This window comes from Terrapene carolina, unplaced genomic scaffold (assembly GCF_002925995.2).
Source record: "Terrapene carolina triunguis isolate 2854851 unplaced genomic scaffold, T_m_triunguis-2.0 Scaffold21, whole genome shotgun sequence".
NCBI lineage: Eukaryota > Metazoa > Chordata > Testudines > Emydidae > Terrapene > Terrapene triunguis.
In genome coordinates this window covers 35563350-35581198 of record NW_020664372.1, presented here as the reverse complement: position 1 = coordinate 35581198, position 17849 = coordinate 35563350, and the positions used below count along the sequence as shown (strand labels likewise).

General features: G+C 44.4%; 1 protein-coding gene across 1 annotated transcript in view; it reads right to left on the bottom strand.

Moving 5' to 3' along the window:
• Nucleotides 1-630: 630 nt before the first annotated feature.
• The window catches only part of UPF3A (UPF3A regulator of nonsense mediated mRNA decay), a 59334-nt gene continuing 42115 nt past the window's right edge, over nucleotides 631-17849 (bottom strand). Inside the window, exons 10-11 of the mRNA XM_029913265.1 lie at nucleotides 9582-9876; nucleotides 631-2043 (exon numbers count right to left, since the gene is read on the bottom strand). Coding sequence (XP_029769125.1) covers nucleotides 1870-2043; nucleotides 9582-9876 — 469 coding nt within the window. The 3' untranslated portion in view covers nucleotides 631-1869. The remainder of the gene's footprint in view (nucleotides 2044-9581; nucleotides 9877-17849) is intronic.

Below are 17849 nucleotides of genomic sequence, written 5' to 3'. Positions count from 1 at the left end.
ACACTGCTCTCGGTTCTGCCTTGCAGTCACAGGCAGTAAGAAGGAACTGAGGTTTGGTCAGCCCCATTCTAACCTATATGACCTCAGGAGGGGGAGCACAAGCACATTCAGGGTGCATGTGTGGCACCAACAGATGCTGCTGGCCAAAAGATTCTGAACACAACTGCACGGGACACATGAGCATCAAGTCTGGATTGTATATGGACAACATATCTTGAAGAAGAATCATCTGCATTCTGGATCTTATGGCCCCTCCCACATCCAAGGGGGAGGGGGTGTTGGCCTTTAGGCTGATGGGCTCTGGTCACCACCTCCTATAATTCAAAGAGGCTGGAAATATTTGGTCTCATTTGGGCCCTGATCCTACAAAGATTTGTGGTTTACCTACACATAAAGATGCACCTAAATAACTAATTTGGTTTGAATTGACACATCCTCTTGCGTATAAAACATCTTATATGTAAAGTTAATATTAAAACTCTTCAATTATATTTTTAATCTGCCTTTTAATACTAATAAGTGGCATACTATCTTTCTTAATAGGCAAAATAATTGTGGAAGATCATTTCTCAGTTCATAGTCAAAATGTTTTTACTTTTTATTATATTTAATGTTTAATGTCTGGGAAAATACAATGAAATTTTCTTTGAGTTTAGAACAATCAGATGTTACACTTAATAACAAAATGTTCAAAGTAGAATGTCAAAAATAAGCAAACATCTTAATATTTAACTTCACTGACAAAGCAGATCTTGGTTTCAGACAACTGAAAAGTGCATCAGTCGTAAAAGACAACTATGAAAGAGCCATATTTTGCCCTTGGATGGACATTTAGCTGTCTCTGAAGACATTGGGAGCCATATGCATGCATCAGAGGGTGGAATTTGGCTTAGGTCTGCAAAATGAAATGTTGGAGCTGCTATGTGTGTGTTTTTTTCAAACAAATTATATTTTATAACATATATATCATACATGTTCCAAATCCTGCAAATGCAACTTATGTGAAACATTTAACATATAAAAAGTCATCACTGTACAATCACTTTTTAAAAAGTCAGTGTCAAAACAAAAATAAATAAATAAAAATGCAATTTTAGTAAAACCAGATACAGTATTTAAGTGCTGAGGTTTGCGTTAGCTTTTTCTGTTTTAGACACAGGAATATATTAGAACATAAAAGGCAAAAGTGGTTAAGAAAAAGACCAATTTTATAACAACATATAGTAGCTTTTATTCACACTTACCTGACACTATAGTTAATTGAAAAACAATGTAAACACAATGAGGTACGGATACCAATAAACGTTTGCAAACTATGGGCCTGATCCTGTAAACGCTACTGGCGACTGCTTCTGCTGGGTGTAGTCCCTTTGACTTCAATAGTACTACTCTCTGTAGTTAGCATTATGCCTGATGGTGTTTGCAGGATTGGGTCCTATGTAGTTAATGCCATTCACAGAACACATTTAAAGTGCCTCAGATTTCAAACTGATGCAAATATACATTTCTTTATTTCTCTCAATTTAACAGGCTAGACTAAGTGAAATATTTTCTGACAAGTTTTATATAAATACTAGTTTAAAACTAATAGAGGTTTTCTAGCTAAAGGTAAATTTACTAAAATACTGAACCACTACTAAACTAGTCAAACAGTGCTTGCTTCTGTTTTTTATAGAAAAGCACTGAATTTCTTTTACGTGATATTTTATCTGCCTCCGATCACCATTTTCTTCATTTTAAAGAAAGAAAGAGACAGATGTATTATAGTTTTGTTGGTCCAATCTGTGGAATTCTGAAATGGCCTGATATATTTTGTGCAGAAATAAAATCTTAAATTCATTTTTTTCACAAGTTTTCTACCCCAATGTTTCATTCTGCCTCTTCACTCTTCTCAGAACCACCTCCAGTTGAATTATCTACCTCATACTTTCTATCGCAGGCATCTTCAGAGGACTTCCCACTGCAGTCATAGATCTTACTTGTAGATCCCGTATGTGTTCGAATGCGAGCTCCTGGCTGGTATAACTGCATGGCTGGACGATCCTAGAAAGAAGTGCATAAGGTTAACTTTTGGAGAAAACTATCATTTATTCACATATGTGAGATTTAGGCCTTGTCTATACTACAGAGTTATGTCAACAAAAGGCAGCTTTTGTCAACAAAACAGTGAATGCATACACACTGCGATGCGACTTTTGGTGGCAAAAACGCCGTTTTGACGACAAAATAAAACCATCCTGACCAGAGACATAAGTCTTTTTCTGCAAAATTTTTGTTGACAAAGTGACAGTGTAGACACCACGCTTGATTTTATCGCTTTAATTGGCCTCCAGGAGGTATCCCACGACACCCATCCTGACTGCTCTGATCAGCAGTTTGAACTCCACTGCCCTGCAGTCAGTAAACAACCATCCGCCCCTCCCCCTTAGATGCCCCAGGAATTTTTGAAATTCCATTTCCTGTTTACTTGGTGTGGAGAGGTCTCATTGCATCTTCCCAGGTGACCATGGCGGCTTATCGCAGCAAACGCTCTCCCACTTGGACCAGTGCGGAGCTGCTGGATCTGCCTAGCATATGGGGAGAGGAGGCTATGCAGTCCCAGCTGCACTTGAGCCATAGGAATTTTGATACCTATGGGCAGATTTCTCGAGGCTTGTGTGAAAAGGGCTATGATCGGGACATGCTGCAGTGCAGAGCGAAGATAAGGGAGCTGAGGCAGGCATAAGGCGAGGGAGGCAAACCATCGCTCTGGTGCTGCATCTAAGTCCTGCCGGTTCTATAAGGAGCTGGATGCTATTCTCGCTATCCCACCTCCATCACCAAGAGCCCTGTGGATACTTTGGTGGGCCTGGAGGTGGTGGAAAGAGGACCTAACCCGGACGACGAAGTCATTGATTAAGAGGTGGAGTTAGATGACGATGTGGAGCTCCTGGTGGGGTCTCCCAGTGGGGCAGGCAGGCAGCCAGCAACTGTTCACCACTTCAGAGGTGTCTAGCCAGTTTCAGCAGTTGCTCTCCAGCGAGCAAGAAGCAGGAGAGGAGATGCCTGGTAAGTGGCTGTGGTTTGCATAATGCAGAGGTGGGTTCAGGGTATAGAAATGTACAAGGCCGGCTGTGTTTCTGTGTACTGGACACTTCCCTGTGCAACTAATCAGTACGGCAGAACAGGGTGTTGATGTACGCCGAGATCTCACAGCAATCCTCCAGAGAGATTTCTAGGAAAGTTTCCTGGAGGTACTCGGCAATCCTCTGCTGAAGGTTCCTTGGCAGAGCTGCTTTGTTCCTTCCCCCACTGTAGGGAACTTTCCTAAGCCATTCGGCAATCACTTGTTCAGGGACCAAAGCGGCACGCAGGCAAGCAGCATAGGGACCATAGTGGAAGCCACAAGCATGTAGATGTACCCTCGCTTCCCTGCTTACCCTCAGCAGTGAGATATCTACCACAATGATCCCGGCCTGTGGGAAAGTGTGGGGAAATTTTATAATTTTTCCCCTAGTTGGCTGCACTGCAATCCTTACAGAGTGTTCTTTTCCCCACGTAGAGCGCCCCTCCCCCCCAGCCAACACTCACCATGCTTTGAGTGTTCACCGAGATGTGTGCTTGCCAAGGGTCAGTGAGAAAGTGATTGTTATGTTACCAGAGGTGTATTTTACTGAAATGTTTCAATACTGTGTGTGAACTTAACAATCATACTTCTGTGCATTGTTCCTTGTGCTTCGGCAGATGTGGCCTTTAGGAATACCCCACAAACACCGGCCAAGCATCTCTGCCAGATAAGAAAGCGCCCAAGACGGCGCAAAGAAGACATGTTCCGGGAGGTATTGCACTTTTCCAATGCAGAGAAAAGGGAGAGCAAGAAGTGGAGGGAAGCCGAAAGGCAGGACAGAAAAGAAAATCAGTTTGTTAAGGATTCTACTGAGCGGATGATTAAAGTAATGGATGAGCAAACATAGATGCTGAAGTCCTTAATAATGCTGCAGACTGAGCAGATGCATGCCCGCCCTCCCCTGCAGTACATTCAGAACTCTTTTCTGTGCCCCTCCCAACTCTGGCCGCACAGTCCTTTCTGCTTTCTGGGACTTCTCTGTTTCCCCTTCACTCCACTCCCTCGGACAACTTTCAAAATGATAGCTGGACCTACACACAGCTCTGAAAGTCTGCCCTTACCTGGTACCTCCTTTCCCACCAAGCGTCTTTGTGTGTGTGTGTTGTTTCTTGTGCAATAAAAGCAAAGTTTTTGAATGGTAGCTCATCTTTAGTCTTTATGGTGCAACCGGACTCCTTGTTGTTTTTGTGGATACAGACTAACACGGCTACCCCCTGATACCTGACATCTTTATTTGTTTCCTACAAATTGAAATAGCAGGCTCTAACAATACATACACAGGCAGTTTAATCATTTGCTTACTGGAATGTAAGGCCCCAAATTTCGCCATTGCTTCCTAGGAAAGCTACATGTAATGTAACATTGTAGCACCAATCACAGAGATATACATTACTGGTTCTCATTTTCAAAGTTTTGCCTCAAAGCCTCCCTGATTCAAATTGCTCCCCTCCTAGCCCCTCTGCTCAAAATCAGCAGCCAAGCAATCTGCCTCAATACTCCACCCGAGCAAACCTTTCACCCTTACCTTCACAAAGATTATGCAATATACAACACGAGGCTATGACCATGGGAATATTATCCTCACTGAGGTCTAACCTGCCATAAAGGCATCGCCAGCATGCCTTTAATCTGCCAAAGGCACATTCCACTGTCATCTAGCATCTACCCAGCCTGTTGTTGAACCGCTCCTTACTGCTGTCCAGGTTTCCCGTGTAAGGTTTCATGAGCCATGGCTGTAAGGGGTATGACGGATCTCCCAGGATCACTATGGGCATTTCAACATCCCCCACTATAATCTTCTGGTCTGGAAAGAAAGTCCCCACTTGTAACTTTCTATACAAGCGTCATGCACCTTCCTGGACCACCCCGTGTTGATGTCAGTGAAATGCCCATGGTGATCCACAAGTGCCTGCAACACCATGGAGAAGTACCCCTTCCTATTGATGTACTCCGTCGCAAGATGGTCTGGTACCAAAATTGAATATGTGTGCCATCTATCGCCCCTCCACTGTTAGGGAAACCCATTTCTGCAAAGCCGTCCACTATTTCACACACATTTCCCAGAGTCATGGTCCTTCGTAGCAGGATGTGATTAATTGCCCTGCACTCTTGCATTAACGCAGCCCTAACAGTCGACTTCCTGACTCCAAATTGATCCGTGACCGACTGGTAGCAGCCTGGAGTCGCCAGCTTCTACAGAGTGATTGCCACGCAGTTCTCTACCGATAGCAGCTCTCATTCTGGTGTCCTTGTGCCATAGTGCTGGGCGAGCTCTGCACACAGTTCCAGGAAGGTGGATTTACGCATCCGAAAATTCTGTAGCCACCGCTCGTCATTCAGTGCTTGTTTCCCAAGCCCAAAAGCAATGTCCCACTGTCTGCAGCTGTTTTGTGAATGCCAAAAGCAATCTAAAGTTGCTCCTATCCATATCACACAGCACATCTGGCAACTGGGAGTCTTCTTCAGTTAGGAACTTTGTGATTAACTGCACTGCCATCCGCGATGTCTTAATGACAGTTATCAAAGCGTAGGAGAGCACTGCGGGATCCATCCCTTCTCACAAAGATGCCACGGTGCACAGCAAACAAGGGCCGTTGAAAAATGCCGTGAAAGAAAACCAGAAGCCCATGGAATGCTGGGACAGAAAACAATGCATCATGGGACATTTCGCCTGGTCCCAAGATGTGCAGCGATCTGCTCCACCTTCCCACAAGACCTAGTGGCAGAAGGTGTCGAGCTGGACTGTGGGATAGGTACTCACAATGCATTGCTCACACTGTCGATGATAGTGCCCCAACTGCGGACGTGCTCTGATGACAGAGGGAGCGAGTGTGAACATGAAATACTGATTTTTATTATAGCGCTTTTTAAGTGTCGACGTGACTTTCGTTGACAAATCTCTGTAGTGTAGACAAGGCCTTAAAGTGACTAACCTGAGTTTATGTAGATAGTGGATTTTGTGTTAAATCATTTTGTATTTAATGAGAACTAGGAAAAAGATGGAGTGTAATGAAAACAGATTTTGCATTTATTATCCACCTCTTTTATAACACTGTTCTTGGGAGCCAAGAATTTTGAGTAAAATAAAACAGCTGTAAAACAGGATGATTATATTACATTTAATTTAAACTGTGAGCAAAAATATTATCTAACACAAGGATCGGCAACGTTTGGCACGTCGTCTGCCAAGGTAAGCCTCCTGGCAGGCCGGGCCAGTTTGTTTACCTGCCGCATCCGCAGGTTCGGCCGATCGCAGTTCCCACTGGCCGCGGTTCGCCACTCCAGGCCAATGGGGCTGCGGGAAGTTGCGTGGGCTGAGGGATGTGCTGGCCGCCGCTTCCCGCAGCCCCCATTGATCTGGAGTGGCGAACCATGGCCAGTGGGAGCCGTGATCGGCCGAACCTGCAAATGCGGCAAGTAAACAAACCGGCCCAACCCGCCAGGGGGCTTACCCTGGCGGGCAGCGTGCCAAACACTGCCGATCCCTGATCTAACAGAATGTTATAACAAAGGCCAAGAGAATTCTATGGTAAATTTTGATACAATCTATAGTATAAGCTGGGGAGGTCAATAACTGGTGCCACGCACACTTATGGCTCTATACAAGAATGTCAGATAATAAATACAAATATAATAAAATAATACTAATCAGTGGGAAAACAGAACAACCAGGGCTTGATAAAATTAGAATAGTGAACTGCAAATTAAATTTGGCATTCCATATTCATATAGAAGATATTCATGTTCTATATGAGTAGAGTGGATACCACCCAATGTGAATCAGGAAACAAAATGAGTACAAAGGAAGAATGGCTAACTGTATAGGCATAGTGACTGAAATCATCAAAAACTTGCTGATCTGAATATCAAATAGCAGCACGTTTATAAGAAAAAAAGCACCTCAAACTCCCAAAAAGGAGAATGCTGATAATTCTTGGGTGCATAGATAGATAGATAGATATGCTAAAGACCTTCTAGGACAATAAAATATTGTGAATGATTACTGTTTAAAAGCCTCTGCCTAATGAGGCTATTTATTTTAACTATCACAAACATTAGACTTTGATGCTATGGCGAGATCATATTTGACATCTGTTTTAAAGTGTAGGGTTTAGTCCAGAAAATGGCATGGAATAGGCCATTTTAAGAAAACTGCAGAGCACTAAATTCTGTTCCATCTCAATCCTTATTTCCTTTCATCTGACCCTCACAATTTTCAGTCCCTTTGGTCTTGTTTTTTCCTTCATTATTTTTCCCCTTCACTGATACATCCTTCATTATCAGTTCTTTTCTTCCCCCTTCTTTGCTTGAACTTTAGCCTTGTTTAACCCTGCTTTCCCTTTATTTTCCATTTCTTTAGATTAGATACCAGACTTTTTATTTAGGAGGTTTAAGAACAAGTTGTTGTAGGAAGTGTTTTGTGGTGCTATGAGCAGCCACATCAGCATGTTACTTATCTCTCTTCATCACATCCAGCCAATCAACACCAGTCATGCAGTCCTAAACCCTATGATGAACAATGAACATAGAACCCACCAGAACCATTACAATAAAGGATCAGTCAGCTTTTATATATCACAGACCCTCTTTATCCATCACAGTTTCCATGTTTATCAGACTGAAAAAAGCTCAACTGGATGTTTAATTTTTTTATAAAATGGTTTATATCAATTTAATGTTTTTAATATTTTTAGACAGAGATTCAGACAGCTGCTAGAGGTGGAAGAGAAAAAAGAGTATGGCTACTCCTTGCCTGTCCTATCTCTAGCAAAAGCGCAGCTCCCTCTGGAGGCACACTGTCCTGGGGACCTTGCCTGTGCCTGGTTTGAAAACCCCCTTCAGAAGAGGTGCACATTACAGAGGGGGATTCCATACAAGACAGTGTCAACCATCTTGAATGAACAACTTTAATTATTAGAATGGGGAGAGGATGAGGCCATTAATAACAGACATCTCTTGGAAATGCTATGACACATCCTCTGAAATCACAAAGCCCCAAGCCCTCAGAAAGGGGCTCCACAGGTTTCAAGGTGAAGATAGAAAAATGGTTTTCTGCATGTAGTCCCATTCAAGAAGCTGCCCAATTGTGGCTGGTTTTTGAACAGGTTATTTCCCTGGATTTGGCACTTCTCAATGGGGTGATTTGCCTTCAGCCAGGGAGAACCTTTACCTGAGGGCAGAATGGATGAAGATTGCAAGATCTACTTTCCTATCTTCTGTACTGAAGATTTCTAAATATGCTCATTTCTGGATAAACTGTTTATTTATTCACTTTTACTTTAAAAACTGAATAACTGTAAGCCAGCCAGTAATCTGCCTGAGTAGTAAAGATTCTACTTAGAATAAATTCACTTTTAAAAGGATAATAAGCCAAAGTTTTCAAACTCTATTATTAGGGCCCTACCTAATTCACGGTCCATTTTGGTCAATTTCACGGTCATAGGGATTTAAAAATCATAAATTTAATGATTTCAGCTATTTAAATCTGAAATTTCAGGTATAATTGTAGGGGTCCTGACCCAAAAAGGAGTTGTGTGCTGGTCACAAGGTTATTGTATGTAGAGGGTGTTGCAGTACTGCTATCCTTACTTCTGCGCTACTGCTGGCGGCAGCGCTGCCTTCAAAGCTGTGCAGCTGGAGAGTGGCGGCTGCTGGCTGGAAGCCCAGCTCTGAAAGCAGAGCTGCCGCCAGCAGCAGCGCAGAAGTAAGGAAGGCATGGTATGGTATTGCCACCATTACTTCTGCACTGCTGCCTGCAGTACTGGGCCCTCTGTAAGCAGCCGCCACTCTCTGGCCGCCCACCTCTGAAGGCAGCAGAGCAGGAGTAAGGGTGGCATGCTATAGTATTGCCACTCTTACTTCTGCATTGCTGCTGGTGGGGCACTGCCTTCAGAGCTGGGCACCCAACCAACAGCCACTGCTCTCTGGCCACCCAGCTCTGAAGGCAGCGCAGAAGTAAGGGTGGCAATACCGTGACCCCTCTGAAATAACCTTGCAACCCCCCTGCAACTCCCTTTTGGGTCAGGACCCCCAATTTGAGAAATGCTTGTCTCCCTTGTGAAATCTGTATAGTATAGAGTAAAAGCACACAAAAGACCAGATTTAACGGGGGGAGACCAGATTTCCCAGTCATAACGCGTTTTTCATGGCTGTGAATTCGGTAGGGCCCTATCTATTATAGAGTACCCGTGATATAACTTTTAAAACACTCAAAAAATGCTAGGCTTCCAAGACTAATGTTCTAAGGAAGATTCCAAATATTGTATGTATATATGACCAGAGAAGACAAATCCTATCGCCTTAAATCATTTTAACTGTTATTTTTAAAAATATAGAAATCTGGGTTTTACTGAAAAACAAATAAAGAATTGCTTTTCTTGAAAAAAGCATCTTTATGCTGAGATTGCAAAAGTAAAACCTGTGGCCTTGAGGTATATTTTACTAATGAAAGATTATCCTAAATGAATAAAAGAACCTTATTTCTTATGCGCTCCTTTTTGGATGCCATGTCATCACACTTGTCCTCTTTACCCAGTTTGTCTACGGCCTCCACAGTGAAGCTGTAGTTGTGGTTCCCTTTCTTCCCTCTGTCTTGGCTGTATCCTTTCCCCCATTTCAGCTCTTCTTCATTCCTTCTCACAAACTTGTCAAATTCATAGTGGGCTCTATGTTTTCTGCCATCATCCAACCGATATCTTTGTCTTTCAAGGTCTTTTTCTCGAAATCTTCTCTCCAAATCCATTTGCTCTTTATCACTATCGTTTTGTGACCTGTGTGTGTTTAAACAAGAAAAAACCCGAACCATTAACTTAGACAAAATCTTTGCTCACAGGACTTGATTCAAAGGCCACTGAAGCCAACAAAAAGACTCCCACTGACTTCAACAGGCTTTAGATCAGGCCCCCAATCAGGCTATATTTTTAATTAAAAAAAGAGATGCATTGCAATATTGCTACAGGTTTTGTACATCATAAATTCAGCTCCCCATTGTGCATTCAGTTCAATTGGAAGCAGAAAATTTTTCCACTGGCTTGAAAAGAAAATCAGATTTACTTCAGAACTGCTTTGAAGATCATCCTGCAACCCTTACTTATATTTGAAATCATCACATAAATAATGCTCTTGATGGTAATGATACACATAAGTAAAGGTTACACAATCAGGCCGTAAGAGCCTGATCCTGCAAAGACTTAAGCATGTGAGTAATCTCACAGACTTCAGTGGGAGCACTAATGGCATAAAGTAACTTGCAGGCTCAAGGCCTTAATTTTATGGCTCCATTTAACAGAAATTATTCACAGCCCTTGCAACGGATGGAAGGTATTAAACAAGTCAGAGTTAATGCTGCTGTTCCAGCCTTCACTTACATTGTGTGCCTAGATGATGTAGCCCACCATTGCATTTTTATTTAGGTGAAAAAACATTATCTTTTCACAACATGGTACTTAATTTATATTATGTACTAAGTAATTTATATTATAAATAAACTGTTTGCAACATTTTGCTGTTAAGATGATACAGATCTCTGCACTTTTATTCGTCTCATTCCTCTTGTTCAGTAACCAGCTAGTTCCCTCATAAAATAAAACAGTAAATTATGGATAAGATTGCAGAATAATTTCATCAAATTATAAAAAAGAGTAAATAGATAGTAGTTATTTCAAACTTTTATTATATGAAATAAAAAGTCAGTAATTCAAATTGAAAGAGGAATATACAATTTTGCCAGCCTCTGGCATTTTAGCTTGTGACAACGGAAATGCTACTCAGCAGACAAAATGGATGAAAGAGTCTGGAGATTTGTCACTTTTTTATTATTGTTTATTAGCACCTGTTTGTTCATTAACTTTGTTGAATATGAACAATTCTTCTGTTTTCCACACCATTTTTTCCTTGTAAGTCATGGAACAATGAAAGTCTTCAGCCTCTGCCATGTAGTTATCTGCTGATTGGCACTTCCTTTATTAAAAAAAGGGAGGAGCCACACCTGCAAATTGCTGAGTACCAGCAATAGAAAGTCAATGTTAATTGAGGTTGCTCAGCAGCTCGCAGGACTGGCCCTGTATCAGCATATTACACTTCCTGAGTGGAAGGAAAATGGCAGCTCTCACTGAGTCATACCAGAACCTTTCACAATTACAGAAATATTAAAACAGTGGCATATACTTCTAAATATGTATATTACCAGTAAATATTACTTTAGCTCTCCAGGGTCTGACTAACCATGCCTATTTTGTTTTCCTCTACCTTTTCAGCTTTAAGCTGGAAGAATATTTTTAGGTTAGCTCCTGCAGAATCTGCTTGGCACCCTGCTTCCTACTCTGCCCATTACCAAGCACAGAGAAAGCCTCAATTAGAAGTGCTGCAGGAATGCAGTTGGCAGGGTGGATTTGCCTAAAGATGGCTCAGAGGACGGCAGCTGCTGGGGAGAGCAAATTCAAGCTCAGTAGTGGCTGGGGTAGCTTTGTAAAGAATCCATTGTAAGGAACAGTTAGGTAAGGGTGAGATAACAATAAAATAGTTAAAAAGCTAGAGAGAAGGAGAGGAGGAAGAGGTTAGGCTATCAGGGAAGGAGAAAGCAGAAAATTAGAGGAAATAAAGAGGGAGGAGACATGAGCAACTAGTCAAAGTTCAGGGCCCGGTGCATTGTTGCAGTTGGGAAGAGAAATGGAAGATGGAGCCTGGTACTTTTCATGCAATATTGTTTATTTACAAAGTTGTTTCCCTAACACAGGAGGAACCAAACAACAGGAGACAATGTCTTTGCTCATAGCATCAAAAATTCCTTCAGCCAGTACCACCCCTCACCACCCCACTCCAAAAGGTCTCTCTCTAGGCCTTTTCCAGGGTTGTGCTCCTAGCTGTGTGTTCCGGCTGACTTTCTCGCTCTCTCCACCCAACCTCATTAGAATTCCTGAGTGGCCTTGGGCATGCCTTTGTCTTGGAGTCCACTATTGTTTCTTACATTTATGCTGAATGAAGGGTGCCTGTTACAATCATCAGTTTAAGGGGTTTTAACCCAGTTTTAAACAATACATATGTGTGTGCGGGTGCATATTGAGGTTTTCATTTATAGGTGAAAAAGACAGTTATCTTTTCCATAACTTGTATTCTTCGAGATGTGTTGCTCATGTCCATTCCACATTAGGTGTGTGTGCTCGCCACATGCACTGGTCCTGGAAGTTTTTCCCTTAGCAGTATCCGTAGGGGACCGGCTCTGGCACCCTCTGGAGTGGCGCCTGCATGGCACAGTATAAGCGGCGGCGCCGGCTCCCCCCACTCTCAGTTCCTTCTTGCCGGAAACTCCAACAGTGGGGAAAGAGGGCGGGTTGTGGAGTGGACATGAGCAACACATCTCAAAGAACACCAGTAACGGAAAAGGTAACTGTCTTTTCTTCTTTGAGTGCTTGCTCATGTCCATTCCATATTAGGTGAATCCCAAGCAGTGCCAACGGAGGCGGGTAGGAGTTCACGGACGTGTAGATTGCAACACAGCTCTGCCGAACCCATCATCGTCCCTGGCCTGCTGAGTGATGGTGTACTGAGCTGTGAATATGTGAACAGAGGCCCATGTTGCGGCTCTACAGATGTCCTGGATAGGGATGTGTGCCAGGAAGGCCGCCGAAGATGCCTGAGCTCTCAAGTGGGCTCTGACAATTGGCAGCGACGGAACCCATAACAGGCCCTTATGCATGAGGTAATCCAATTGGAAATCCTCTGTGAGGACACTGGAAGGCCCTTCATCCTATCTGCTGTAGCGATGAAGAGCTGAGTTGATTTACGGAAAGGCTTAGTACATTCTAAGTAAAAAGCCAAGGCCCTTTGGACGTCCAGCGCATGAAGACGTCTCTCTTCACTGGTTTTGTGCGGTTTGGGACAGAACACCGGGAGGAAGATGCCCTGGTTCATATGGAAGGTGGATACCATCTTCGGCAGGAAGGCCAGGAGGGGCTGCGGCGGAACTTTGTCTTTGTAGAAGACCGTGTACAGTGGTTCTGAGGTCAAGGCTTTAATCTCAGAGACCCGTCTCACAGACGTCACCGCCACCAGGAACACGACCTTCCATGACAGGTGGGAAAAGAAGCAGGAACCCAGCAGCTCAAAAGGCGGGGCAGTGAGCCTAGAGAGGACCAAGTTAAGATCCCACTGCAGAACAAGAGCCCATACCTGCGGGAAGAGTCTCTTGAGCCCTCTCAAGAATCTGACCATCATCTCATGGGAGAACACCGTCTGTCCTTGGATTGGTGGGTGAAAAGTGGAGAAGGCTGCAAGATGCACTCTAATGGAAGAGTGCGCCAGGCCCTGGTGCCTCAAATAGAGCAGGTAGTCCAGGACAGCCTATATGGAAGAACGCGAGGGAGAGATGCCACGTTCGGATGCCCAGCGGGAAAACCTCGTCCACTTGGCCAGTGGCAGGAACGAGTCGAGGACCACTCCGATGAACTCTATCCTCTGCACCAGCACTAACATCGACTTTTTGTTGTTTACCAGTAGGCTCAGGGAATGGTACGTGGCTTGAAGCACCACGACATCCCTTTGGACTTGAGACCTGGAGCTGCCCTTGACGAGCCAGTCGTCGAGGTACTGGTAGATCTGGATACCCTGGCACCTGAGGTAAGCCGCTAGCACCGACATGCATTTGGTAAACACCCTTGATGCTGTCGCCAGGCCGAAAGGGAGAACCACAAACTGGTAGCGGTGGGGCCCCACCGTAAACCAGAGGAAGCGTCTGTGTCCTTGAAAGATCGCTATGTGGAAGTATGCGTCCTTCAAGTCGAGGGTGGCATACCAGTCTCCCAGATCCAGGGAGGGGATAATGGAGGCCACGGAAACCATGCAGAACTAATGACGACAAGGACGATGCCAGTGCCGCGGGAATCGCTACGTCCATTGGTGGTCCAGCAGCTTGCCCCCCTGGGTCCTCCTGGACCTGTGGGGTCTTACCCCCCGAAGCCTCGAGCACCAGAGGGGCATGGGAAACCCAGGCTGCTGGCCTTTCTGAGGCTCACAGTGCCGATCGGGCAGCCTGGGAAGGTTGGGTGAACCCCCAAGGGTTCCACGGGTACCATGGTGCCAGCCTCTGTGCCTGGGAGCTCTTGTCGGGTGGCGCATGTCTCAGAGGGTCTGTGCCAATCTGCCGGCGAAGTATGCCTCGAGTCCCTAGATCGGTGCCCCCTGCGCGGAGACTGAAGAGAGCTCCGCTGAGCCTGTCTCTCCAGTCCTGAAGCATGACGGCTTCAGGCAGGCGAGTGATGGTGGGACGTCCCTCTAGATGGGGAACGGTGCCGCTGAGGTGGGGACACACGCAGAGGTCCCAATGCGGGTTTTCCCCGAGACCGGGGTACCACTGGAGCCGGTGTGGGGGGCACCGGGAGAGTCAGGATCTCCTGAGCTGCATGAAGGGCTTCGGGCACCTGAAGCTATCCGGGTCTGCACTGCTATCCAGAGTCGCAGGCAAAGTATGAAATGGGCTGCACCGCTCGACTTGAGTTGGGGCCTGACTTCCTGAAGGGGGCATTGAGCTGCCTGGCATGGGTCGTGGCTGACCACCCAGTTCTCTCCTTTCCCTTATGGGAGGTAGGAGTTCTTCCCCTCACAGTCTTTTTCGGCTTCTTGACCGGAGCCATGGAGGAGGACTGGTGCTGACTTGTGGATGGCGCCAGCGGAGCACTGCGCACGGAGGCCGTGGTGCTTGGTGTGGAGTTGGACCGCTGCTCTGGTGCCAGAGTGAGTGCCGACTCCATTAGGAGTGCTCTTAGACGGATATTGCGCTCATTCTTCGTCCTAGGTTTAAAGGACTTGCAGATACGGCACTTGTCACTTATATGCTCTTCGTCTACGCACCTTAGGCAGCTGGTATGTGGATCGCTGATGAGCACAGGCCATTTGCAGCGATCGCAGGGCTTAAAGCCTGGGGATAGGGGCATGCCCCGTCCCCTGGCTGAGTCCCGTTCAGAACTAAGAACTACTACTAAGGGTAACTGATAAACTACTAACTATATACAACTATATTACAGGTTTTCTAAGTTCGCAAGAACAGAGAACAAAACAGTGCTAGCCAAAGCAGCAGACGTTCCAGCACCATCACTGGTGGCAAGAAGGAACTGAGGGTGGGGGGAGCCGGCGGCACCCCTTATACCGGGCTTCTGGCATCAGTGCATGTGACGAGCACACACACCTAGTATGGAATGGACAAGAGCAAGCACTCAAAGAAGAAGCTATTGTTCCCGTAGTTTAAAAAGTGATCTGTAATAGGCAATCAAACTCTCAGATCCATCTTTGGTCATAACGCATTACTGCTTTTTCAGTCTACAAATAACAGTTCAACTGCGATCCTCAATCCAATTGAAGTAGATCATAGCCAATTACTTGGTAAACAGCACCATTCATCACAATTTAAAAAGCACTCAGAAAGAAAAAGGTAAAATTTACTATACCTGTACAGCCTTAAGAATGCTGCGTTACACCTGAAACACTAAATCAATGCCCTGGCACACATAAAGGGTCTGTTGTAAATGTTATGTTGCTCTGCCAAAGGATTAACACATACAAGCCGTATTCTCAAATAATAGATTTAATCCTGAAAGGTGCTGAGTATCTGCTGAGAGCTGCTGAGTGCCCTCAATTCCCACTAAGCAACATGAAGGGAAGGTTCTTATTATCTCTCAAGAGATGCTCAGCACCTTAGAGGATTGCACCAGGTATCTGAAACCTTGAGCCAAAGATAATGATAAGGAAGCATTGTGGCCTACTTGATAGACAAGGCCCTTCATTTTTGGTTTTTATTTTGTTTAAAATTTCCCAGGAATTTATCAGTGTTTATTGCAAAAATTTACAAAAGAGGTGAAAATTGGTGCAAAAAATCTGAGCACAATTTACTGGGTAAATATCAGGGTTAATATTCCGGGATGGGAAGACCGAAAAAAAAAGAAGAGAAAAATAAGAGTACTTCTGATCTGGCTCCTACTTCAGAAAAAGAGATGGCTTCCCGGGTTACTGAGCCACCAACTCTTCTTCCAAAGCAGGGAGCCAGATCTAGGGAGTTCCAGCACTTCCTTTTTTAGGACTAGAGAACGGACATATGCGTGCACATACATGAGTGTGTGTATCGTTCACTACACTGCCTTACTTTAATAGACACCCTCGCATTTAGATTAATTTATTATTAACATAAAAACATCTACCTAATGTAAAGTATTGGATTTTCTTAACCGTCAGTATTTTAATGTACTTGAGTGGTCCAAAATTCAGGTGAAAATTGGTAAAAAATGAATAATAGCTTTAGTGAAACCAGGGGATTTTTCAGTAAAAATTGGTAAAAACCAAAAATGAAGGGCCTTGTTGATAGAGCACTAGACTGGGAGTTCTATTTCTGCTGAGTAGCCTGGGGCAAATAACTTTCACCTCTCTGAGCCTCTGTTTCCCCATCTATAAAACAAGGATAATGATATTTACCTACTTTGTAAAGAGCTTTGAGATCAATGGATGAAAAGTGCTACATAAGAGTTAGGTATTATTAATACATGTAGATGTTAAATGTAGCATTTCTTAAGCTAGTTAGTTCAACATTTGTATTTTATAGTTATTGAACAAATTCTCTTTACTTTTCTATTTGCCGTTATGAGAACATTTCTTGCTCTGCATCTCCAAGAGGTACATCCCTAAAAATACAAGTGGTAAAGTTACATTTGCACTTCCCTGCATACTGCTCGATAGAAAACTTTAGAAGACCCCCATGTGGGACAGAGTAATACATATGTTATTAGTCTACAGCAGGGAAGTGGGAGTCAAGACTTTTAGAATTTAATTCTCACTCTTCTGATTCACTGAGACTCCTTAAGCACTCTGTGCTCCAGTTTGTCCATCTGTAAAATAGATGTAATAGTAGCTTACCTACATAGGAATGTTCTGAGACTCATTTTTTCATGCTTGCAAGGCACTCTGAGATCCTTCATTGAAAAGCACTGCAGAAGTGTAAAATTTTAATGATCTCTCCTAGCACATAAACCTTTCCGGTATGTCTGTCTTAGGGGTCAATCCTGCCTGTAACCTGCTTGCAATGAAACACAAAATGCTGGAAATATTTGTAAAGGATGTAGCATTGCCAACCTCAAGAGTGCAAAATATCATGAGTCAGACCCCCCCAAAAATCCTGTTTTTTAAAAAAAAAGAGATTATATTGTGTTTTTTTGGTCTGTCTTTTGATGGTTGAACTCTACCTACCCATTCCTGGTATGTGTATGTGACATTCAATGTTGCTCACTCTCCCAAATTTTTCAGTAAGGTGATTTTGGCCCCTACGCCTTCCAGTCCCCTGCCCAGAAATTAATCCTGTCCCCCAATCTTTCCATTAGTTCTGTCCCCACCCAACCCTAATCCCCAATAGTTCAGCTCCTGCATCAGCCCCTCCCCCACCAGGTCAGCCCCCATCAGTCCTCACCCCCTCAGTTCAGTCCCCCAGCCTCCACAATCAGTTCAGAACTAGCCCCAGATCACACCTCCCCAGCTTCCACCATCAGTTCAGCCTCTCTCAGTTCAGTTCCCTCCCATCACCAGCCTCACCTCGACAGTAGCATAGCTAAGGGGGTGCAGAGGAAGCAGCCGCTTCCCCTCAGCACATTTTACAAAAGCGGCGCCTTAGTTAGGGGTTACCATGGCGCCGGGGGCGGGGCCCACGCTCTGCTCTGAAGCTTGGCCTGCCGGGCCGGCAGAGAGAGGGCAGTGGCAACAGCGAAGGTTACTG